Source organism: Harpia harpyja, chromosome Z, assembly GCF_026419915.1.
Source record: "Harpia harpyja isolate bHarHar1 chromosome Z, bHarHar1 primary haplotype, whole genome shotgun sequence".
Classification (NCBI taxonomy): domain Eukaryota; kingdom Metazoa; phylum Chordata; class Aves; order Accipitriformes; family Accipitridae; genus Harpia; species Harpia harpyja.
In genome coordinates, this window is record NC_068969.1 from 80,111,837 (window position 1) to 80,136,911 (window position 25,075).

The 25,075-nt window shown below is 42.8% G+C and overlaps 1 protein-coding gene across 1 annotated transcript in view; it reads right to left on the reverse strand.

Moving 5' to 3' along the window:
• SH3GL2 (SH3 domain containing GRB2 like 2, endophilin A1) overlaps positions 1-25,075 on the reverse strand; it is a 112,006-nt gene that overhangs the window by 13,475 nt on the left and 73,456 nt on the right. The window contains exons 2-3 of the mRNA XM_052776387.1: positions 13,348-13,416; positions 11,047-11,119 (exon numbers count right to left, since the gene is read on the reverse strand). Of these exons, the coding sequence (XP_052632347.1) occupies positions 11,047-11,119; positions 13,348-13,416 (142 nt within the window). The remainder of the gene's footprint in view (positions 1-11,046; positions 11,120-13,347; positions 13,417-25,075) is intronic.

A 25,075-nucleotide genomic window follows, 5' to 3' on the forward strand; every position in this document is an offset into this window, starting at 1 on the left:
CTACAGGAGGGCAGCTATGAATGCCTCTACCTTCCTCCTTGCAAAGGCTTGACTTTGTTAGTTGCTCTTATGAGTTAGCATTTCTGTTTACAAAACATTAGCAGCTCACACTGTTCATGTGCTGATTTCATTGGTCAAAACTCGACCTTGCACACATTTCTGCAACAAAAGAAAACATTAGCAGACTGGAGTCAACAAGTGTTTTGCTCTTAATTTATTGTTGAAAGTGCCTGTCAAGAGATGGTTCTTGTTGCCGAATATGTTTCACTTCGTGGCATAGAAGTGTATGCACGTAGACACAGAAACAGACACAGGAAAATCAGGCAAGTGTCATAGTACTTATTTTGCCTGAGAAGCAGCTATGAAAGGATAACATATTTTTAACATATAGTAATTATGGTTTTGATAACTTTCTCACTACCCTTGAGTGCCACCAGATCATGCTTTTCAGCATCTGAATTTCTTGATGCCTTCTGTTTCCACCCACTACAAAACTACAGTCAGCAGACTGGCTGACTGTTCAGTATAAGAAATTGCATTTTAATGATGTGTCTGGCCTTTAAAAATGGCATTGAAATGATGATGGTGATGGGAAAATACAGAAGCACAAAAGAAACTAAGGCACAAACAGAATCAGTCAGGGGAATGAAGGCAGCAAGCTGAATTAAAACAGGAACAAATGGGAGTATTTTCAGAAATAAAAGGAAAAAATGAATGAGGGAATATAAAAAATGAAGTGGCTATATTCTGGACAGGCAGGTAAGAGTAGAATGCAAAAGGTACAGGAAAGAATGACAGATGAAAGGACAATAAGGCAAGGGCAAGAAATAAACCATAAAGAGAAGAAAGGTAAGGATGAAAAATTCATGCTTCAATGAATCATTTAATCATTTAATAATGATTACATTAGAACCCTGATTTAGTAGGAAATCATAGAATACATCCACCAGTGGTCTCATTCCTTCTTTAAAGTTGATTCCAGTAACTTCCATGGGAGGAGAGGTAAGTTTGTGCTCAGTCAATCTCAAAATCCCATCCTGAGCCCCTTCACTTCTATTGCTTTATTGTGCTAGTGCCATGTGCTTTCTTCGCTAAGTTATGTTTCAACCTGAGTGAAGACAGACAGAGATGTAAAAAAAACCACATGGAAGTGACCTGAACACTTGTTTCTTTTCCCAGTTGCACTCCCTTTCCTTTACATTGACTTTCATGGTGCCACTAATGATTCACCTTAATTTTAAGTGTTAACAGAGCCATGGCAAATCATAAGAACACTGCCAAAAGTCTTTGAAAGAAATTTCAGCAGTGGGTTCAATTGCTCATTCTTTGTACTTTCAATCTTGTTCATCTGGCACACCTCTTTTTCTTGAAATTATGGTCATGTACCTCTGCACGGAAAGTCTTTCAGCCTTCATCATGTCCAATTTTAGTTATTTTCAGCTGCCCTTCAGGTCTTTTTCATAACTGAGAAGTCTACAAAGCTATCTTTTTCATTCATACTAACCTCAGCCCAACACCTCTTTCAATAAATTCACCTTTGTCTTTAATCTGTTTAGTGAAGTTAGACAATGCTTCATACTTAATTTATTGATCCTTCAAAACACCATGAAGCCATTTGATCTCTAGCACTGCAGTACTATGTTATCCAAGCATATTGATGTTTCCAGGGCACATCTTACTTATCAAGGAATGTCTCCTACATCCCAAACCTCTTCTCCCTACCAAACCCAGGTAAACTTTTAAAGAAATTCTTCTGTTAAACAGTGCCATTAAAGAACTTTTTTTTTCATTAAATTTCCCCCTTCTCCCCAATGTAATGTTTCTATTTTTTATGAAAATGAGAAAGCAAACAGGAAATACTGGAAATCAGCATTTTTGGTGTCCCAGATAAACTGTAATATAATTGTAGGGAGAATTTTAAAAGGAAATTTTTTATTTTATTGAAAAAAGAAGTAATTTTCCACGCAATTCTTCTCACTGTAGGGAGCCCTTTTGCAATTGGCATAAAACAATCTAAGATCAGGTGAGAGCTGAAAAGAGTCAGTCCCCCTTTCCTCTTACTCCATCTGTTACCCATTGCCCAGCTGTGGAATGAATAACATGATCTAATTTGATATGCAGGAAAGTAAATCTTCCTCCTGCCTATTACAATTTTAATTTTCTGATCCTACTTGCACATGCCTGTCGTGGTTTAACCCCAGCCAGCAACTAAACACCACGCAGCCGCTCACTCACTCCCCCCCCACCCAGTGGGATGGGGGAGAAAATTGGGAAAAGAAGCAAAACCCGTGGGTTGAGATAAGAACGGTTTAATAGAACAGAAAAGAAGAAACTAATAATGATAATGATAACACTAATAAAATGACAACAGCAATAATGAAAGGATTGGAATGTACAAATGATACGCAGTGCAATTGCTCACCACCCGCCGACCGACACCCAGCCAGTCCCCCGAGCGGCGAATCCCTGCCCCCCACTTCCCCGTTTCTGTACTGGATGGGACGTCACATGGTATGGAATACCCCGTTGGCCAGTTTGGGTCAGGTGCCCTGGCTGTGTCCTGTGCCAACTCCTTGTGCCCCTCCAGCTTTCTCACTGGCTGGGCATGAGAAGCTGAAAAATCCTTGACATTAGTCTAAACACTACTGAGCAACAACTGAAAACATCAGTGTTATCAACATTCTTCGCTCTGAACTCAAAACATAGCACTGTACCAGCTACTAGGAAGACAGTTAACTCTATCCCAGCTGAAACCAGGACAGTATCCACCCCTTATTCTATACCATTGACGTCATGCACAGTTCCCATACCTTTAGTTACATTCTGATCAATCATCACCTTTCCATCCCTTTAAGACATATGAGCAATGATATATATATATGTATACACACACAGAGATATCATTCCTTTAGTTCATGGGTCATGTTCATAAAATGTTCATTGAGTTCATTTAGTTTCCGACTCTGGGCTCCATCTGTCATACCAGTCTTTCTGGGCAGAAGGGATGGTGCAAAGTCCTCTCAGTCGGTAGAGCAGAATTGGGCTTCAGTGCAGTGTGACAAGCAGGTGACATTTGGCGCAGCAGGAGGATGGTGTGCACCGTTGGATTGTTGCATGCTGGAGTCAGTTCTGGTTCCATCACTACTGCGCTTTGCTCAGTTTTATCACAGTTCTTTTCTTGCTTGATCTAAGTGATTCTTACTATAGTACTATGGATATAGCACATAATTATAGTAAGGATAATATACAGTAGCAGGGTTATATAGCAACTAATATGCAGTTTAATTCTGGCTGTTCTCACCTAAAATTAAATCCCCTTGAGGCACACATCGGACTTCCCCATCTTTTCGCATCACCCACCAAGTGCACCCAGGCCCTTGAGCAAAAGCAATCCCACGAATGGGTTTACCTTTGCCTGAGGCAGGAGTAACCCAGACTGTCTTCCCTAACATATTTTTTATGTGCACTACAGGGACTTTATCCCCTTCTACAGTATGTAAAAATTCCGACTGGGCAGGGCCACCCCGATTGGCAGATCCTCTGGTGTTGACTAACCAGGTGGCTTTTGCTAAATGTGTATCCCAATGTTTGAAAGTTCCACCCCCCATTGCTCTCAATGTAGTCTTTAACAGTCCATTGTATCGCTCAATTTTCCCAGAGGCTGGTGCATGATAGGGGATATGATACACCCACTCAATGCCATGCTCTTTGGCCCAGGTGTCTATGAGGTTGTTTCGGAAATGAGTCCCGTTGTCTGACTCAATTCGTTCTGGGGTGCCATGTCGCCACAAGACTTGCTTTTCTAGGCCCAGGATAGTGTTCCGGGCGGTGGCATGGGGCACAGAATATGTTTCCAGCCATCCAGTGGTTGCTTCCACCATCGTGAGCACATAGCGCTTGCCTTGGCGAGTTTGTGGGAGTGTGATATAGTCAATCTGCCAGGCTTCTCCATATTTATATTTCAGCCATCGCCCTCCATACCACAGGGGCTTTAACCGCTTGGCTTGCTTAATTGCAGCACATGTTTCACATTCATGGATAACCTGTGCAATAGTGTCCATGGTCAAGTCCACCCCTCGGTCACGAGCCCATCTATATGTTGCATCTCTTCCCTGATGGCCTGAAGCATCATGGGCCCACCGAGCCATAAATAGCTCACCCTTATGTTGCCAGTCCAGGTCCACCTGAGCCACTTCAATCTTGGCAGCCTGATCCACCTGTTGGTTGTTTTGATGTTCTTCAGTGGCCCGACTCTTGGGTATGTGAGCATCTACATGACGTACTTTTACAACCAGATTCTCTAGCCGGGATGCAATATCTTGCCACAGTGCGGCAGCCCAGATGGGTTTACCTCTGCGCTGCCAGTTGCTCTGCTTCCATTGCTGTAGCCACCCCCACAGGGCATTTGCCACCATCCATGAGTCAGTATAGAGATAGAGCACTGGCCACTTTTCTCTTTCAGCAATATCTAATGCTAGCTGGATGGCTTTCACCTCTGCAAACTGACTCGATTCACCTTCTCCTTCAGCAGTTTCTGCAACTTGTCGTGTAGGACTCCATACGGCAGCTTTCCACCTCCGATGCTTTCCCACGATGCGACAGGATCCGTCAGTGAACAGGGCATATTGCCTCTCATTTTCTGGCAGTTTATTATACAGCGGGGCCTCTTCAGCACGTGCCACCTCCTCCTCTGGCGACATTCCAAAATCTTTGCCTTCTGGCCAGTCCGTGATCACTTCCAAAATTCCTGGGCGACTGGGGTTTCCTATGCGAGCCCGTTGTGTGATCAGTGCAATCCACTTACTCCACGTGGCATCAGTCGCGTGATGTGTAGAGGAGACCCTCCCTTTGAACATCCAGCCCAGCACTGGCAGTCGGGGTGCTAAGAGGAGCTGTGTTTCAGTACCAACAACTTCTGAGGCAGCTTGAACTCCTTCATATGCTGCCAATATCTCCTTTTCAGTTGGAGTATAGCGAGCCTCGGATCCTCTGTATCCCCGACTCCAAAACCCCAGGGGTCGGCCTCGGGTCTCCCCAGGTGCTTTCTGCCAGAGGCTCCAGGTAGGGCCATTCTCCCCAGCTGCAGTATAGAGCACATTTTTAACATCTTGTCCTGTCCGGACTGGTCCAAGGGCTACTGCGTGAACAATCTCCCGTTTAATTTGTTCAAAGGCTTGTTGTTGCTCAGGGCCCCATTGAAAATCATTCTTCTTTCGGGTCACTTGATAGAGAGGGCTTACAATCAGACTGTAATTTGGAATATGCATTCTCCAAAACCCCACGACACCTAAGAAGGCCTGTGTTTCCTTTTTATTAGTTGGTGGAGACATAGCTGCTATTTTGTTAATCACATCCATTGGGATCTGACGACGCCCATCTTGCCATTTTATTCCTAAAAACTGGATCTCCCGTGCAGGTCCCTTGACCTTACTTTCTTTTATGGCAAAACCGGCTTTCAGAAGGATTTGGATTATTTTCTTCCCTTTCTCAAAGACTTCTTCTGCCGTGTTGCCCCATACGATGATGTCATCAATGTATTGCAGGTGTTCCGGAGCTTCACCTTTTTCCAGTGCAGTCTGGATTAGTCCATGGCAAATGGTGGGGCTGTGTTTCCACCCCTGGGGCAATCGATTCCAAGTGTACTGGACACCCCTCCAAGTAAAGGCAAATTGTGGACGACACTCTGCTGCCAGAGGGATTGAGAAAAACGCATTAGCAATGTCAATTGTAGCATACCACTTGGCTGCCTTTGACTCTAGTTCGTATTGAAGTTCTAGCATATCTGGAACGGCAGCACTCAGTGGTGGCGTAACTTCATTCAGGCCGCGATAGTCAACTGTTAGTCTCCACTCCCCATTAGACTTTCGCACGGGCCATATGGGACTATTAAAAGGTGAGCGAGTTTTGCTGATCACTCCTTGGCTCTCCAGTTGGCGAATCAACTTGTGGATGGGAATCAGAGAGTCTCGGTTGGTGCGATATTGCCGCCGGTGCACCGTCGTGGTAGCAATTGGTACTTGTTGTTCTTCAACCCTCAGCAACCCTACAATCGAAGGGTCTTGAGAGAGACCAGGCAGGGTAGACAGCTGTTCCGTGCCCTCCGTCTCCAAGGCAGCTATACCAAAAGCCCATCGATACCCCTTTGGGTCCTTAAAATACCCTCTCCTGAGATAGTCTATGCCAAGGATGCACGGAGCCTCTGGACCAGTCACAATGGGGTGTTTCTGCCATTCATTCCCAGTTAGGCTTACTTCAGCTTCCAATACAGTTAACTCTTGGGATCCCCCTGTCACACCAGAAATAGAAATGGGTTCTGCCCCTTCATAACTTGATGGCATTAAAGTACACTGTGCGCCGGTGTCTACTAGAGCCTTATACTCCTGTGGGTCTAACGTGCCAGGCCATCGAATCCACACAGTCCAATAGACCCGGTTATCCCTTTCCTCCACCTGGCTGGAGGCAGGGCCCCTCTAATTCTGGTCAGAGTATCCAGTATTCACTTCTCGTAAAATTGGCTCAGAAGTCCCTTCAAGAGGATCAGAAATAAGATCAGCCCTTCTACTCTGTTTGGAAACCGGAGCGGCATTTTTCCTGGTAGAATCCCCTTTTGTGGTGTTTTTTCCTCGCAGCTCACGTACCCGTGCATTTAGGACCGAGGTAGGTTTTCCATCCCATTTCCTCATGTCCTCTCCATGATCACATAAGTAAAACCACAGGGCACCTCGCGGTGTGTACCTTCTATATTCTCTCTCTTGGGCAGAGGAGCGCTCACTCCTAATAGCTGAGACATTGGTCCTTACAGGTGGGCAACAGGACATCTCCTCTTTGAATTGCTGGAAATCCTCAGACAGCTTCTCCACAGCCGAAATGCAGGCTTGTAGGGAGGAGGAGAGATTTTCTTCGTATTGACGGAGTTGGCGAGCCACTTCATCCACTGTCGGTGCCTCTTCGTCTTTCCAGGTCATTATTGCCAGTGAGTTGGCATAGGACGATGGTGCACTCCGTACAAACTTCCGCCACATGGGTCGTGTGCATTGGACTTCGTCTGGATCTTTGGGTAATTGTGGGTTGTCTGGATCATGATGAATTGTCTCTAGCACAGCTAATTCCCTCAGATATTGGATACCTTTTTCCATGGTTGTCCACTTGCTTGATTGACATATAACATCTTCCTTAAAGGGGTACCTTTCCTTCACACTTGACAGGAGTCGCCTCCAGAGGCTGATGGCTTGTGTCCCTCTTCCAATTGCCTTGTCAATGCCACCTTCCCTGGCAAGCGATCCCAGCTGCTTGGCTTCCCTACCTTCTAATTCCAAGCTATTAGCCCCATTGTCTCAGCATCGGAGGAGCCAGGTGATAATATGCTCACCTATACGGCGGCCAAAATCTTTTCGCATATCCCGCAGCTCACTCAAGGATAGGGACCGGGTTATTACCTCTGGTTCTGCCTCTTCCTCCTGTTCCCGTGATGACCCTGGTTCGCCTTCATCCTTCGCTAAGCGAACTGATTTTTTTGTATATTTCTTTTTCTGTACGGAGGCAACTGATACTGGTGCAGGTTGGTCCACTGGTTCAGTTGCAGTACCGCTCGCCGGGTCTTGGATAACCGCAGTGTCTGTTGCCAAGGTTTGGGTAGCTGCTGTGCTCGTTGCTGGGGCTGGAGGGACCTCAGTGCCCGTTGCCGAGGTTTGGGTAGCTGCCGTGCTCATTGCCGAGGCTGGAGGGGCTGCAGTGCCTGTCGCTGAGGTTTGGATAGCCACAGTGCTCATCGTTTTGTTGTTAGGTCCAGAGACCTTCTCTTCCCCTTGAGGGTACTGAGTGGTGTCGAACAGGGCTCGATAGGCATGGGCCAGGCCCCAGCACGTTGCAGTAATTTGTATCTCTCTGGAGCTGCCGGGGTGACAGCATACCTTTTCCAAATATTTTACTAGTTCTTCTGGATTCTGCACTTGTTCAGGGGTGAATTTCCAAAACACTGGAGGTGCCCACTTTTCTAGGTACTTGCCCATACTACCCCACACACCCTGCCACTCATAATTATCCAGCCTTGGGGCAGATCTCTGGGTGATTTTCTTAAATAGTTGTTTAACCTTAAATGAGAGCTGAACCACATTCAGAAGCATGCTAATTCCTAGCAGTAGGGCTAGGACCGTGCTGGTCCCAACATCCCAAGAGTATTCAAATTTTTCAAAATTCTCAAACACCATTGTAACTGGACTGAAGGAGAAAGGAGAGGGGAAGAAAGGTATCCCACCCATAGACTGGTTTTCCAAGGAGGAAAGGTAAATGGTATAATTATTAATAGTTTCCCACAGATGGCTTCCACAGTATAAAGGTGACAATGCTGGGTGCAAGTACCGGATTAATCCCACAGCCGACGACTTTATCATACCATAAACCAGTGTTATACAATACATCAAAGCGAAAACCTTAATCCACCTCCCACGGATGATAAGCAGCAGAAGAGGGACTACATACAGCAAGCGAGGTGATACATAACAGAACTTTAAAAACCAGAGCAACAACTCTAAGAACACATAAATCAACATAATGACCAGCAACTATTAGACCGCTATAATGAATGCTTATAACAAATTTGTTTTAACAAGCTCTGGTCAGGTTTGTCGTTATCTCAACCCTTCGTGCCCCACGTTGGGCGCCAAAAAGGACTGTCGTGGTTTAACCCCAGCCAGCAACTAAACACCACGCAGCCGCTCACTCACTCCCCCCCCACCCAGTGGGATGGGGGAGAAAATTGGGAAAAGAAGCAAAACCCGTGGGTTGAGATAAGAACGGTTTAATAGAACAGAAAAGAAGAAACTAATAATGATAATGATAACACTAATAAAATGACAACAGCAATAATGAAAGGATTGGAATGTACAAATGATACGCAGTGCAATTGCTCACCACCCGCCGACCGACACCCAGCCAGTCCCCCGAGCGGCGAATCCCTGCCCCCCACTTCCCCGTTTCTGTACTGGATGGGACGTCACATGGTATGGAATACCCCGTTGGCCAGTTTGGGTCAGGTGCCCTGGCTGTGTCCTGTGCCAACTCCTTGTGCCCCTCCAGCTTTCTCACTGGCTGGGCATGAGAAGCTGAAAAATCCTTGACATTAGTCTAAACACTACTGAGCAACAACTGAAAACATCAGTGTTATCAACATTCTTCGCTCTGAACTCAAAACATAGCACTGTACCAGCTACTAGGAAGACAGTTAACTCTATCCCAGCTGAAACCAGGACAATGCCACAAGCAGATGAAGGGATGTGTAGCTAGAGTATGGAAACTGCTCTTTCCTGCAGCACGGCAAACTTACATGAGCCTGAGGTGCCTGAAATCACATCCTTAGCTATTTCCAGAAATTTTGCTCTCTGCCATTGCTGTGAGCCTCCTTCACAATTCACAGCAATCATAATCACTCAGATGTGTCAGGAAGGCAGCCAGAGAGGGGCTGAGCAGCCAAAGCTTACTACTCAGTCTATACAATGTTGCACAACAGCAGCTTGACAGCAGTTAACAATTTTATCACTAGCCCCATAATGTTTGTCAATCCTATTGCTTTTCCTGTAGAGTGCTTGTTGACGATGAGCAATGAAGCTGTGGACTCAAGTCATAAACAGTATTTCATCCGTTGACATAGAAACCGTTCTAGTCATCATTATTTTCTCTCTAGCAGTTCTTGGAACTCGTAAATATTATTATTCCTTTTTTCAATCCACTGGCAGCATCATCAAATTATCCTCCTTTCCTCTGTGGTCTAACATAAAAATATCACCAGTTAAGCTATACTAGCAACAGTCCTTCATGCTACCACACTGGAGTTAAAATATTTCACACTGGTTCAAATTTGTTTCCAGCTATTAGGAAACAAATTCCTCACAGTGAATGAGTGAATTTGGTCTGTACTTCCATGAAATTCTAAGATACTTACTGTAGGTAGAGGCCTCATTTTACCTTCATGCTAATTTTATACAAGCATAACTCCATTGATGCCATCAGTCAAGCTGGCATTGACTTATGCTAGTATCAAAGCCCTTATGTTCCTAGATCACTATGGAAATCTTCAAGTTCTTGAATTTAATGGTTTACTTGATTTTAACAGCTCCAGATCACCCCTCCTTGTGAGGATCCTTTGGCAAGAAAGGAGCATGCAGCTCTCCATCAGCCCAATCACAAAACCTTTCTTTCATCTCCCCAATGAAACCAATCATTCGTTTCTATTTTGAGGGTTCAATTTAGTCATCTCTGATTACATCCGTTTATCTGCCCTTTTCTCCAGTTCAGCATCAACGCCTCTTTTCCACCCTCCCTTTTGTAGTAACGTTAATGAGGATGGGAAACCGCTAGACAACCAGGTGAAAGGTGTTGTTACATCTTTTCCTGTGCCCTGGAGGAAGCTGCTTCATAACTTTGTCTTTCTTCCCACAGTCTGCAAGGACTGCCCGGTCCTTTTCCTTCACACAGGGTAAATGACTGGAACAGCAGCATAAAGAGATGTTTCATGCAGACACCCTCACCGTGCTTGATCCTGATCCCCACCTGTGGGCTGATTGCCTGGCCTTGGCCCGTCCCCATACCCAGGGAGATGCCTGATGCCCAGGGTTGCTGCTGCCGCCCCAGAGCACCCGGGCCGCCCTGCTCCTGGCTGGAGCAGTGGGATGGGCCCTGACTTCCAGGCCCTGCCCTGCCGCCCCTGGGGAGTCCACAGCCATCTCCAGCTCCCAGGAAGCCCCCCCATGCTCACAGTGCTGACATTCAGATGCCTGCAAGTAAACACACGTGATTTCTAGGCACATGCTGCTCCCTCACCTAAAGCAAGACAACACAAAATGAAAACACACCTCCCAAAGCCAGTCTCCATTCCCTCTGACAGCCTAACACAGAAGCCTGTACTCATCTCTGTCTTTTACTTGACGATAACTTCACCAATTTTGTCTTAACTTGCACCAGTGAGGATGAGATCTGTCGTACTCTATTTTGGTGAGAAAGAGTATTTTCAAAAAGTGCTGCAAGTACTGTGAGACTGTGAAATTACATTACCTGGATTGGGCTGAAGATACTCTATTGTCTTTGCCATTATTTCCACAACTGCCCTGCTGGTAACATCCACTTTCTAAAGGACAGAGAGTTAAACAAAAAGAAACATGAAAAAAAGATGTTAGACAACAGGAAAATGTTTTTCTCTCTTCTTTTTGTTCTTATAAATTCTTTTAACTCTTCTTATAATTTTATTTTTGTGTCCCTGAGAGCAGCCCTGGTACCAGAATGGTGATAATACCTAGAAAACTACCAAAGCATGAGTCCACCATTTCAGTTTATAGCAGATCCATTCTCAAGTAAGGCCATTAAGTACAGAGTACCTGAGGATGTGTCAGGAATTTGATATGACTCATTGTACCATGCTGATACTTTATGTCACCCTGGGAAGCGTCCACAACAGGGAAAACTTTTTGACAGAATGGTCACTGAAAACTACTTGAAGAATTAGCCATCTTTGATTGCCTAATAACTGGCAAAATGAGGGGAAAGCAGATGTCAATCAAAACCAACCACCAATGATAAAACGGGCTGTCTACCTCTTTCAGAGCGAGGCCTGGTAAATTGGGGTAAGGAAGACCAGGTATCACTTAGTTTCCAATTTCAAGAAACCTATCAGCATGGATGCACTGACCATTTATTTCCCCTGGCTGACTCCAGGAAGAATTATTTTATATTTAGGAATTTAAAATACTTAGAACTCAATAGCATTACTTTTTTCTACTGTAATAGGAATTCTTGCTTTCTTAAGTACTCTGCATCAGCTTCCTAAGCTGCATATAGCAAAGTACGCAACTACTCTCCCCCTCAGAATCAGGCCTCAACAAAAAAATGCTGCTTTGGCAGATTTGGGGATCTCCATAACCTGTCCTGTACTACGCATTTATGAAGACACATTGCATTTCTCTGCAGGGTAGCTTGTGTCCCACAGGGTGAACTCCTCTACCGTAATGGCAAGTTCCTATTTTAAAAAAGAACACCTGAGATGGGTTGGTTGCAGCACGCTGTGACTGATGTCTTTCCTGTTTCCTGTTGCCACTGCCATCTGCCAGGTCTTGCTCTATACTTTACACAAAGAAGCAGAAGAGGTCTGCCAGCCCTGCATGAGTAAGTAGCTGAACTGCCTGGTAGGGACCGCAGAAATGGCTAGAAGGCTGCAGAGGAGAGTGGGGGGCGAGGGAACAGAAGGCCAGAGATAGGCAGAAGGAGCATGTCCACTGCCTGCAGAAAAGCTGGCAAGGAACACGGGGCCAGGCAGGGAGCGTGGAGGCAACCAATGAGTTTACTCCATTCTCTTCTCAACTCTCAGTGCTCTTATCTCCCGGACCGCCAACCCATGCCGCCCACAAGCACTACGTGGGACTCACCCCTGGCTGTTGCAATGTCCTATTTTCCACTCTAAACCTTGCATCAATTTTCTGTTAACATCTTCCAGTTTTGACGGCAGTGCCTATACTTGCAGCACATTTGAAGGGAAGCTGGGCAGAAGGGGAGAAACCAACTCTGCAGTACTTTTGCTGTAAGAAGTACAAAGGATGTGCCCTTCTCCTTTATTTTTCATCCAAGGTTTTTTTTCCTCATCTCATCATACAAATGTACAGATAAATAGCTTCTGTTTCTCTTGATCAGAGTTATATATCAGATACATACCCTACAAATCACCTAGCAGTAGCTTGTGCTACAAGATTTGATAGTACCTTTCAAAGTTGAAGCCAGAAAAAAACCTGCCCCTACTGATCCTTCCAACTGAAATATTATCACCACCACACACAGCTGTGGCTTCCCTCCCCATAGAAACACTCAGTGCTACCACTGCCTGTCTCACCAAGCAGTCTGTTGGGAGGTTAGCCGCATCTACCCAATGCACTTTGCCAGTGGAGGCTGCCTAACAGGATGTCTGAACCTATGAATGAATATCCCAGTGCCACTGTCAACCCCCTTTGGCAGACAGCTCTTGCTCCTCTTGACTGATGCTCAAGGTGCTGAGAATGACTGGCACCCTTTGCCATTGAAATTACCATCTTGTAGACAGACTCTGTTTTCAGAGATCCTCTACAATGGCTTAACTGAAACTAATCTGTAGCTGACAACAGCCTCAATCTCTGAATGAAATATTGGCATTATAAAGAGTGCCATATATTACATATGCCTTGGTTAGAAAACAAAAAGAGGTAAGAAACAGAAAGCTCAGTCCTGCTAAATAAAAGTTAAATCTTTCAAAGTTATTCAAGTGATTGAAATTCCTGTCCTAGAAAGGAAAAATGAATGGTAATAATGAATAGACACATCTGTATTTAGACTTACCCTTTCCATTTCTTTGAAGTCATCATCTAGCTTGGTTCCTTCTGCACCTCCTACTTTTTCACTCACTTTCTGCAGTTAAAAAAAGAACAATAAACAGATCCAGCAATAACTGAAAAATCTAGCCACCGTGTTTTCCTGGGGAAATGTTTTTTTTTCTCTAAGTTGGTACAACAGTCAGACATATTATTCTTTCTGAAAAACTTACTTCAAACACACTTTAACTTAAGTTAAACAAACAGAAAATAATACATTACTGCTTAACTCTCAGAGACCCAATCTTCTGCTGGTGTCAGAAGTACATACTATCACGTCTTTGCCAAGGTCACACCTCTATTTCTCTGTTGAATGAATATCTGTACGCTGGACCTTATCAAGCAAATAATCAACAATGACAGATCTGTATTCAGCAGACAGAAATATCCATGGTTGTGTGTGCTGATGAAAAAGGAGGTGACTTGATAGAATGAAGTTGGGAAAGAATTAAGGCACTAAAAAATTTCTCACCAGAGCTGAAAAATGGCCCCAGCTCCTTTGTCCAGCCTGTATCAACGAAACACCATGGGTAATCATAATGCCTAAGCACAGAGCAAGAAGAAGCTCCCAAGGCCTGACTCTAGCCACCCAGAAGGCAACAGGCACCCACACCAGAGAACTCTCAGAAACATACTGACTCAAGCCACAACCAGACCTTCACCATCAAAAATCAAGTTTCTAAATAAAAGTGATAGATACAAACCCCCCTACATTCACACCATGCAAGAGCTTTGAGGTTCACGAGTCATATATAAAATACTCAGCTGACACATCTGTTAGAAAGAATGAAAGGGAACTTTGGTGCCACGCCTTTAGCAAATACTCCATTATTTTATAAAATACTCAGTTTGAAAACTAATTAGAAAATGATTTTGTGCTACCGTTTCATTTCCCTGATTCAGAGGAACACACTGAACTGAGTTTCCCTCTACTGTCAGTAAAAGTGACAGCAACAGATTTGAATGGTAACTGCTATGCAGCACCATTCAAAATGGATGTTAGCAATTGCATTGTCAGTCACAAAGTGTTTTTAGTGGTGTAATTCCACAACTAAGTGAGGTGCATATGATCCAGTGAATGTACTAATCTTTCACTGGGCTGGTTATTTGTCATAAGAAATTCATCAGACATATGACTTTCTGTTTCCTATCCATTTTTAGCTCTTTGTACTGAACACCATTTAATTTTACAAACATTCCTAGATGCCTCTGAATCATCTTTAGACTGTTTTAACTAAGTGTAACTACTGATTACAGTGAAGTGACTCCTGCAATAAACAAGAAGTAACGGAGGAAAAATTGCACTTTTTTCTTCTTGGTTTCAACCACTGTGTTAACTCTTCTACGGCTTTCTTTTACTATAAAGGAGAAGACCCACAGTCAATCACTCACGTGCTGTTAATAAAATCCAGACATTGGATTAATTTCAAATTCACTACAGTTCAATCCAACAAAGCTGCAAGTGCAGCATGGCCAAGTACTTACTAATGCAGGCTATAATTATCTGTGCAATAAGAAATGGCTGTCAGTTCTGTTTGTTTTCTGTCAGCTCCTTGCAAATTAGTACCCAAAATGGTGCATTAATGAGCCAACAATACTATGAAACATCCTGAAAAAAAAAAGAACTTTATTTATCCCTTCTTTCCTATACAGAAGGAAAATGCACGCAGACACTCTCGTATCATTAATCTGAATGCAGATCAGTTTGTGTGGTCTGTATGACTGAACTTGTGCCTTACAGAGATTAGTGAAGTGCTACAAAAAAATCATAGATTTCAAACTCAGTGCTGTTAAGAACAATTCTGCAGTGGACAAGGGATAGATTTAGTGTCCTAAAAGGTGCTATTCATTTGCAGTTTCTGTGAAAAATGGTAACAAAGGAAGCATAAAAGACCAGAAGCTTTCTTCATCAACCCATGAATGAATCTTCTGCAAATGGACCTCCTACTACAAATGATACAGCAAAATCTACACAGGACTCTCTACCACAAAGATTTAAGGTCCCTGAAAACAACAGTATGCAAATATGCTTGTACCTAAATATTCAAAACAGATTTTGAATAATTGAAGTTCAACTCTAAGGATAAAAAGTACCCAAAGATAATTAATGTTCCAGCCCTTTTTAGCTGTAGCTTTACTTTTCATCACTTTGAGATATTTTCATAGCTGATGAGGATTTGCAAAGACATGGCATATCATCCCCACAGATGCCCTAAAGATCCCATCTCACATCTACAAACCATAGCAATTACTCCTTCCTCCATATTCATCATTACTCTAGCTGAGGAATGTATGACACTCTTAATAGTGCAGCTCTGTAGTCTGCTGGAGTGGTCACTGCTAAGAAGTCAAAAAGGCAGGTCATCCCTCTCTCCTAAACATGCTTCCATTTCCATTTTGTCAGTATTAGCCTCACATCATGAGTCACTCATTTAAGGTGACTAACAAAACTATGTACCAAGCAGGAAATTCATTTGTAAAACTCTGGGTCAAGTACTGTTACAGACAACAGAGGTGAGTCAAATGAGAGACATGAGCTGTGAAGACTTCAGCCCTTCAGGAGCTGGGTGACTCTTCTTTCAAGGTAGTTACATCATAGGCCCTCAAGGAAGTACCTTCACCTCCATTATCCAGGCAAAAATCTGGTTTGGAGAAGCACTGACAGACCACAGGAAAAGAGCAGCCGAACCAAAATCCCACTTGAAAATTCAGATAGTGGCTTTTTTTCCTGAAGGCCACAGGCACTCGCAGTCAGAGATGAGAACTCAAATTAAGGATTCAAATTTAAGAAAAAAAATATTAAAAAATTAAACCCTCAAAAGTTCTTTCCCCTTAGGGCAGAAGGGGGAAATCTACTCAGAAGAGGATATTAAGCTCCCTTTACAAGGCCATTATCTAAAGTCGTCAGGTGGGAGCAGTGGGCCTGAAAAAGGCAGCCTAAGCATTTGTAACAGAGCCCACATCTATGTCATCACTGTATTGATTAAATTTAGAGATATTCTTCAGCACGTTTATATCCATCCTCCAAATCAACTGTTAAAGCATTTCATTAAGGCTACTGCTCCACCATGCTCTAAATCGCCAGATTTGATTATCCTAGGTCATAAAGCTATGCCAGCTAGAACAGCTGAGGATCTGCTCTCGTGCTAAAGATTCAGAAGCAGTCAGAAACATCGGCAGCTAACAGCTACAGCCAGCCAGAAAACAAAAGACTCCTTTGCCATGTCATTTGAGTCAAGGTTTCAACATTTCGGTTCTTGCTTTACAACAGAATGAAAATTAGGGCCTTTAAGTTGTCTTTCAAAACAGTTGTACTTCGGCTCCTCCTAGTCCAGTCCAGTCCAGAATTAAAACCTAATCTGATACCACAGCCAACTTCATTTAGTTATTTTGTGATCATGCCTTCTCTTTCAAATGTTGATTACCTATTCCACCTTGCTTCCCAAAAGCCTTACAATAAAATTATCATTAAAATATCAATATATTTTCATGAAAAATAACAGAGTCAACATAAAAATATTTTCTGGGTGGGGGAAAAAATGTCATGAAAACATTTTTTTATGCATCAAAAATATACAGACCTTTTCTGCACCGAAAAATGTCGTGTTTTACAGCTGGGATCTCCGTATTTTATATGACTGAAAACAAGTGCTATGTGCCTTAGAGCAAATTCCAATTTTATAAAGATCCCACTTCCACTCAGGTAGAATATTAACTTAACATCTGCTGGTCAGAATGGTTTCAGTAGGGACAACAAAAGTGGCATGAATCCTACACTTAGGAGAAAAAATAGACTTGTTTTTTTCCTGGCAGATAATATTAAAAAGGCAGGTTTTTGGTAAATGCTGACAGGATCTTGAATATAAGCCATAGTGGCAGGAGTGTGGTTTGGTAGATGGCTTTCATGTGAAACAACAAAACTTATTAGGTCTTAGTTATGGAGCCATTTCTTTCATTTTTCATAGTTGTGCAACTGACCTTTTTTCTGTATTGCTGTGTCATGATGCAGCATGTTATGCAGGACAAAAAAATGCTTGTGCAGTCACTATGAATATGCTGAAAATTCCGGCTGCCTTTTATAGAATACACTGATGATTACTTGTACAATATCCCATACAGCAGTCCTCTAATGACGATGTGAATCTGATGCTCTCATCTCTCACTACTCACAAGACATTAATGTAAATCAAATGTGCATTAGATAGCTAATCCATGAGAATTACGTTCTTCAGTACTATGACACTACATTGTACTAGAGTGCCTTCTGAACAATTCACACTTCAACCAACTGCTACCAGAAAGCCTTGCACAAGTATGATATACCACTACCTACTTGAAAATGCAGCAAGATCAGCATTAAACTACAATAGTAGTCACCTGAGTCTGCAGCTCTATTAATTTAATGAAATACTAGTTTGGCAGCATGTATAGAAGGCAGCTTTGTTTCTGTACAGGAGTAGAAAACCAGCTTTGAATAGATTATCAGCACAATACACCACCTTTGCCTGTGATGCAAATCGAATGCCCTGTTTGCAAAGCAGTTACACCACAGTAAGACTGAAAAATCTAACAGTCTCTTCATGGCATGCATTCATAGCTCCAAATATGGAGCACAGCAACATTTTTACTCAAAGCACACAGCAAACTCTGATCTACTTCTTTATACCTTTTATCATTACCACCATCCTAGACTAGTTTTCCCATTCGGATATTTTGGAGACTGTCCTTCCACAACGTTTCTTATCTACCACACAGTTCAGTTGCCATAGCATAACTTCTCTATCCCTAAAAGGAAGGCTGACACTAAGTCCTGTCAAATTGCCACACAGTGGACAGGGTGGTAGGAAAAAAAATTTTATTAATATGAAAGCTACAGGAAACAGTAATGAATGGACCTTACAAATTCATGATGGAGAAAAATAATGCTCCTGTAGTTCATGCTTTTTAAATGCAAGTCACCCTATTGATTTCTTATTCCTGATTGCTTAGCACCTGTTCACTTCCGTGCGTCTTCCATGTAGTTTTTGCCTTTTTGACTTTTGCTTGTCACTGTAAGTGTTCGTGTTCTGGAAGCATAGCAACAGAATTATCTTCAGGTTTGTTAAAGATTTTCAAACAGGCTCTAAAATGCTGTGATGCTTTGTTAGCTTTGCAAACACAAGAAGACATAGCTGACTTGCAAAAGAAAGTAGTGAGAAATACACATTTTAATCAGAAGAAGTCTGTGTACACATGGTGAAGGTTTGCCAACACTGTAGGCTTTTCAGAAGGAGAAAACATTTTAAAAATAACATTTATAAAAAGCACAGTGTCTAATCAAGAATTTTTTTTTATTCTCTCTGTCACTTCACATGCTAGAATAAGATAAAACTGCCACTTGCAGGCTAATTTTTCTGTCTGTTTGATCCTGCACAGTTTGGCATTTATGGTATCAGAATTTGCTACAACAGAAAACATGTGACATCTGCAGTTCAGATTTATGGTCGTGGCTCTGGCTCTCTGCAGATAATGAAGCATATTTCCTTGTGGCAAATCACACTTGTGGCAAACCACGTTCTCGGCAAATCACACTCTCGGCAACAACAGTAAGCAAGAGAGGAGATTTTCTGCTGATTTCAGATAAATTAGAACAGGGACTAAAAGAAAAACCCACCACAAAAGCACATGTAAATTAGCTGTATTTTAGACTTCTCCTCCTTCTCCAACTAACATCAGAATATAAAAGAAAAGAAGGACCTTTTCCAGATTAATCTGGAGATAGCTTATCTTCAGAAACATTAAGAGGCTGTAGAAAATACCAGTGTTCGTTCACTGCACCTTATCCTGTACCGGAAAGGAATTAAAATCTGATTTCAACTGAGGTAAAGTGATCTTGCTCAAGCTTTTCCAGAACAGCCATCTAGATGAGGGAAGTCCTGATTTACAAGCCAAATGATCCAATATCATTAGTTTTGGAAAGCTTCAGGAAACTCAACAGGTGTGATAAATCTCACAAGAAGCCAGAAGTGTCTGATTAGCCTTACACTTACATTGCACTCATCGTTAGAGAAACTGAGCAAAACTCACACTTTCATTAAACACAAAAGATTTCACAAGACAGGAAAGCTTATCGCCCTCTCCCTTGCATTTCAAATTCTTTGAATTTTATTCTATTTTTCTTTTAATTTGTAAACACCTTGTGCAAAATAGGGACTGTCAATAGGACATGGCATGAGAATATAAAATAAGCCACTTCAGTAGTAAAATGAAAATAGGATCCCAACTTAACACACATTTGAGATACAGTTATGCCCATTTACATTTCATTAGAAAATTTCTCTTCTTCAGCTGGGACAGCTAAAAGGGCAGTGTGCAATGCCAGCTGGAGCTCTTCAGCAGAAGATCCTTCCCTTGCAGAACTGAGGAGCACAGTGACTCCACTGCTATCACAGAAGCTATAAGGGGACATGAAGACAGGGTGAAAGGCAAAAGGGAAAAAATGGGAGATCCATGTATCTCCAGGGAACTTCACTGTTTATCTCCTGTTTGCACTGAGACTTTGATTATGCCATTGAAGCTTTGCTTTCTCCTTTGGCAAAATGAAGAAATACACTTGCCTACCACATGGGAAGATTGTGAGCAATAATTCACACCTGCCACTGCTTGCCATCAGGAGCATACCTAACAGAAATGTTTGTGATGTAGTTAAAGTAAGCATCTGCCAGGCAAGCCTGAGATTGTCTTTTCCTTTTCCCTCTGTCACTCAGCAAATATATTTAATCAGACAATAATATACTCCCTCCCCCGACAGCACTGAAATCACTTTCTTCCTGCTAGAAGTCTTTGTTCGCTGGCCTGTTCCACCACAACACCACACCAGCCACAGGCTGGGTAGGTTTATCCTCCCTTAAAAGCTCCCTTGACTCTGCTGTTGGATGCAGAATGTCAACAATAAAGTGCACGATTCAAAGATCAGGAAGTGAACTGAATTTTGGAAACTCAAGAAGAAAACAGAAGGCTATGACTGGACTCTAAAAGGCTTGCCTTCTTCTCTCACAAAGCATTTTCTAAGTACCCTTTATATATATACAATAGCTTCGCCTTGCTAGTCCTCACAGCTGCTAGTAGTAGGGCCCATAGCCCTGTTTAGAGCCCCATTAACAGTCTGAAGGCGGTCAGAAAGCCAGGGAAATTGGCTATAGATGTGACATACATAAGACACAGGAACTGGCAATGCTAAAGAAAAGCCATTGCTAAAGCTTGTCAAGTCACGAAGGAAATCGTTCATGGGATAGGATCTCCAGTAACGCCAGTGATAGTCTGGAGCAAAAGCAAATCAGCGCAGTGGAACTATTTCTCCCCCAGAAGGACAAAAAGAGATCAGGGTATCAACCTCGAGCATTGTTGCAGTGTAAGAAATACGCGTTGTGAACCTGTCCTGCATTCTTACTCTCCCCATTTAGAATCAATCCCTAATTTGCCTTTTTTTTTCATTTTCAGCTAAACCTGTCAAAGGGGAGGGAAGAGGGTGTCTGGATCAATCCTTTCTTCAACCTGTCTGATCTAGCATTTTGCTTGCTGACTACTAGCAAGTACCACACTGCAGAATTCCTGCAACTCCAGCATCACAGGGGGAGCCATTCACATTCAGCACTAGCACACAATAAATACAAAAGAATGCCGCAAGCTTCTGCACTGGCAGGAGTTACTGCAGAGCCTCTGCTGCAATGCCGCTGCATCGCATTGGAAGCTGTCCACTGGTAAGTGAAAAAAAGCAGGGTGCGAGCAGGGGAAGAACTGCTGAGGAAGTGCTGGTGTAGAGGTGCCCTGTGCTGTATCTCTGTATGGAAAGTCCCTGCACAGAGGCACCCACCATGACAGATGAGGTAAGGACTACACTAGGGCAGACAAAAATTTAAATCAGTATTACATATTCCAGGGATGGAGGTGTGCTGATAGCTGAGACACCACAGTGCATCCACGACAACCAAGAGAATCCATTTCATACATTTAAAATTATTACTGAAGTTTCGCATTGTTTACCCAACACACACTTTAGGAGGTCAGTCCTCTGCAAACTTTAAGATCAGCCAGAAATCTGGTTACAACCCCCACACCTTTGCAGTTTAGAGTGGCCTCAGGAGCTGGCAAAGAGAAGCTGGCAAAAGTTCAAAAGCTGCCAGAGAGCTGAGGACAGTCAGAACACTGTGTGCTTTTTTAACACGCTCTGTCCCCAGCAGGCCAACAGTATGAGAAACAGAGAAGACATTGGAATTAAAAAGGTGGCTGTATTAGCTAGGAGATGTGCCAATCTCTGCTTTGCTTTTTTTTTTTTTTTTCAGTACAGAAAAGGAGCAGAGAATCTATTCCCGTATGTTATCTATTCCCACATTGTATTTCTACTTCTGACGACAACAGTCCCTTTAGTGGACCTATGGGCAATAAAATGCTCAGAAATTTTTTTAGTCCTGTGCAAAGGGATCTGGATTCAGACCCACAATCCTTATGAGTTCTCCACAAAGCAGTAGTGGGAGCCCTGCCCTACACTGCACTGCACAGAGAAAGAGGACATCTGTGCTCTACTTCCCAGAGTGCCAAAAAAATTGGTAGCTACCTGAGTGTTTCTTCAATGTAAGTGGCTCACACAGCTGCATGGTGATATGGAAACTCTGAGAGAGGGGTAAAACTAATACAAGAACACTAAGAGTTTGGGGGGGTCTCAGAATTCTTGCCTGCTTGCACAGCAACAGCTTTCTCATCTGGACGGCTATGCGTTGCTCCTGACCTATCATGCCCTGTTACCATAAATAAATAATGTTTTTGTATTTTAGAAGGAGAGTGTAAACCATCAAATTACATATTCACTCAAACTTTCATACTTCTCTCATGTCTCAAAGAAGGAATTTTAGGAAGCTTTAAGGGGAAGATGCTTCCTCTGGCTAGATAGAATTGCAGCTTTAAATTTTGTTGCTGCACTTTCAGGCAGGTGAGCTGTGGATCTTAAAACCATATACAGAGGTGTATGACAGTACACAGAGCAGAAAAAGAGGGAAAGAGAACACAGAGCATGTATCCATCCAGCTAGCGTCCTAATCTGGAGCCCAGGTACAGCATGCTTATGCATCACAGAATCATAGAATGGTTTGGGTTGGAAGTGACCTTAAAGATCACCTAGTTCCAACTCCCCTGCCATGGGCAGGGACACCTTTCACTAGACCAGGTTGCTCAAAGCCCCATCCAACCTGGCCTAGAACACTTCCAGGGATGAAGCGTCCACAGCCTCTCTGGGCAACCTGTTCCAGTGCCTCACCACCCTCACAGTAAAGAACTTACTCCTTACATCTAATCTAAATCTACCCTCTTTCAGTTTAAAGATCATGATCCATCTTATCTCAACTACATACATTAAGACATGCTTGCTCCATCCACATAGCTTCGAAGTTCAGCAGAAACAAGGATCTCTTCCTTCCCACTGCTTCACTTGGCACATGCATACCTCACCACACAGCAGACCCAATCTGGGTACAGGTGACAGGTGGCTTAAACCGTCCCATGGTTTCTCAAACCACGTCACCGGACTGCTTGAGCTCACCTACTCCATTTCAGCACAAAACTGTTTCCTGCAGCAGTGGTTTAAGCTGCCAGCTGGGAGGCAGAGTTCACATTCACTCCTCATGAAGAATAATGTTTAGGCTTGGCTACTGATCCAGCTAACTTACATGCACTAAACATCAACTTTGAAAAACACTACAATATTTCACATGCAGGCATAGCAGGTGAAGAGTGCCAGGGCACAGTTTATACCTTGCTAAGATCTCCACAAAATGTGGAGTCCAAATATCTGATCAGCATTATGCAAGCAGTGATGCAAAGATGTACTGTTGATTGGTAAAGCAGACTCTACTATACAAGACTTTGTTAGGCAAATCAACTACTCATTTTTACAGAGTATTAAAGCTTTGGGGGTGTCATAATTTCTTTCTCTAAGTACGGGAATGAATTAAAGTTTAGCAGAAATAAATATGATATACTCAGGCCAAAAAAAAAGGCAAAATAAGAGCATGAGACATTTATAGCAATTAAATCCCATTTAAGGCATATTTTATAATTCTACATAATGTACACCAGTCTGCATGTCTTCTGCTGGGTGAAAGTCAGCCTAGACCTTAACATCTGGAAATGGGAGAATGCCAGCAACATTCAGAAGCTGCTAGAGGCCAAGAGAAGAAAACATGGCTTAAATATGATTCATCGATTTAACAGCTGTACAAACTGCGCTATTGTGAACTCATCCCTACTACATTTGAAAGTGCATTTGCTGGAATCTGTCAGTGAATTGTTATCTGCCAAAGACAAGATGTTTAAGGGAGTTTGTGAGGAAAAGCACGTCTATAAGCTGTTGCTGGTACTGATGTACATTTTATTTCTGGTTGTTCCTATTGCCACAATGTCTAAAAGATTGCAGTCTGTACAGCACAACAAATTGCCAGTCCAAACTATTTGTATATCTTCTTATGCTGTCGGCAGTGTTGATAATTATTAACTACATACAGAGCAACCCAAAGCCATCTACCACTTTCAGTTTGACAGCAGCACATTCAGAAATTGCTGAGATCTGCTTTAAGCTTTAACTTTTTTACATGAGCACTACATATATTAAGCTGAATGCTCTTTCCTTAAATTCATGTCCTGCATCTCACACTCACTGTGTAGGAGCAATACGTGCCAAAGCACTGGCCTGTAATCAGGGGCAGGAGAGCACTACAGTACAACAGTAATGCTCAGACAAGCTCTGGCTATTTCTGGCGTGACACCCTTGATTGATTGATTGAAATTGTGGTGTGCCTTTTTGCACTTCTGAGATGTACGCAAATGAAAAAGATGAGAAAGGGGACTGCATGTGTTAGGACTGGATGAAACATATCCAGATATAAGAAAAAAATGACAGACATCACCACTTAGCCTGACTGTGTACTGTGTGTGAGCATGCTGCACAGCGCAATGGCCAGGACCAGATGCAGCTTTGCTTCAGCAGCTGTAGCAAGGTCAGCAAAGGGATTCTGTCAAAGTCCCTAGTGGCGAGGAGGAGCAGCCCCTTCCTACCAAAATGAATGCATAGCCACAGCCCTAGGGGATTAATATTTAAATTTGAAGACGATTATTTTCCTCCTTTCACCACTGTGTGTATCAGCTACCAGTGACAAAGGACATTTTAAAATGTAAGGAAACAAAACCTGCATAAACAAGAGACCCAAGACTTGGCTCTGACCTAAACAACAGCAATTCACCAGCAGCACCCCTGAAGTCCCGGTAGTTACGTAAATATACCTGAATTAAGCAAAAGCAGAGCTAAGCCCAGTGCTCTCTGATACTTACTTGGAAATTCTAAGAGGTACCGAAGAAATAAGAAAAATGTCTACAAAATCCCCCTGGAAACAAATTATACTATAGCAATGATCTGGCTCATGACCACTGTCAGGACTGGTCATAATACAACATGGATCAACACAACAAACTCTGCTTTAGGTGCAGTAATAGTAAGTGTCTATGGTTCTAACTGGTATTCGACATGTTGATGCTCTAAGGCGGCTCCTCAGACAAACAGAAATGAAAACCTTTCACTAGGTTTTTATCTAATTTACAAAGTAGTATCTTAATACCAGGAGCGATATAGAGATTTTTGAGACATAACAATGAAATAGGCATTCTTTGCTAAC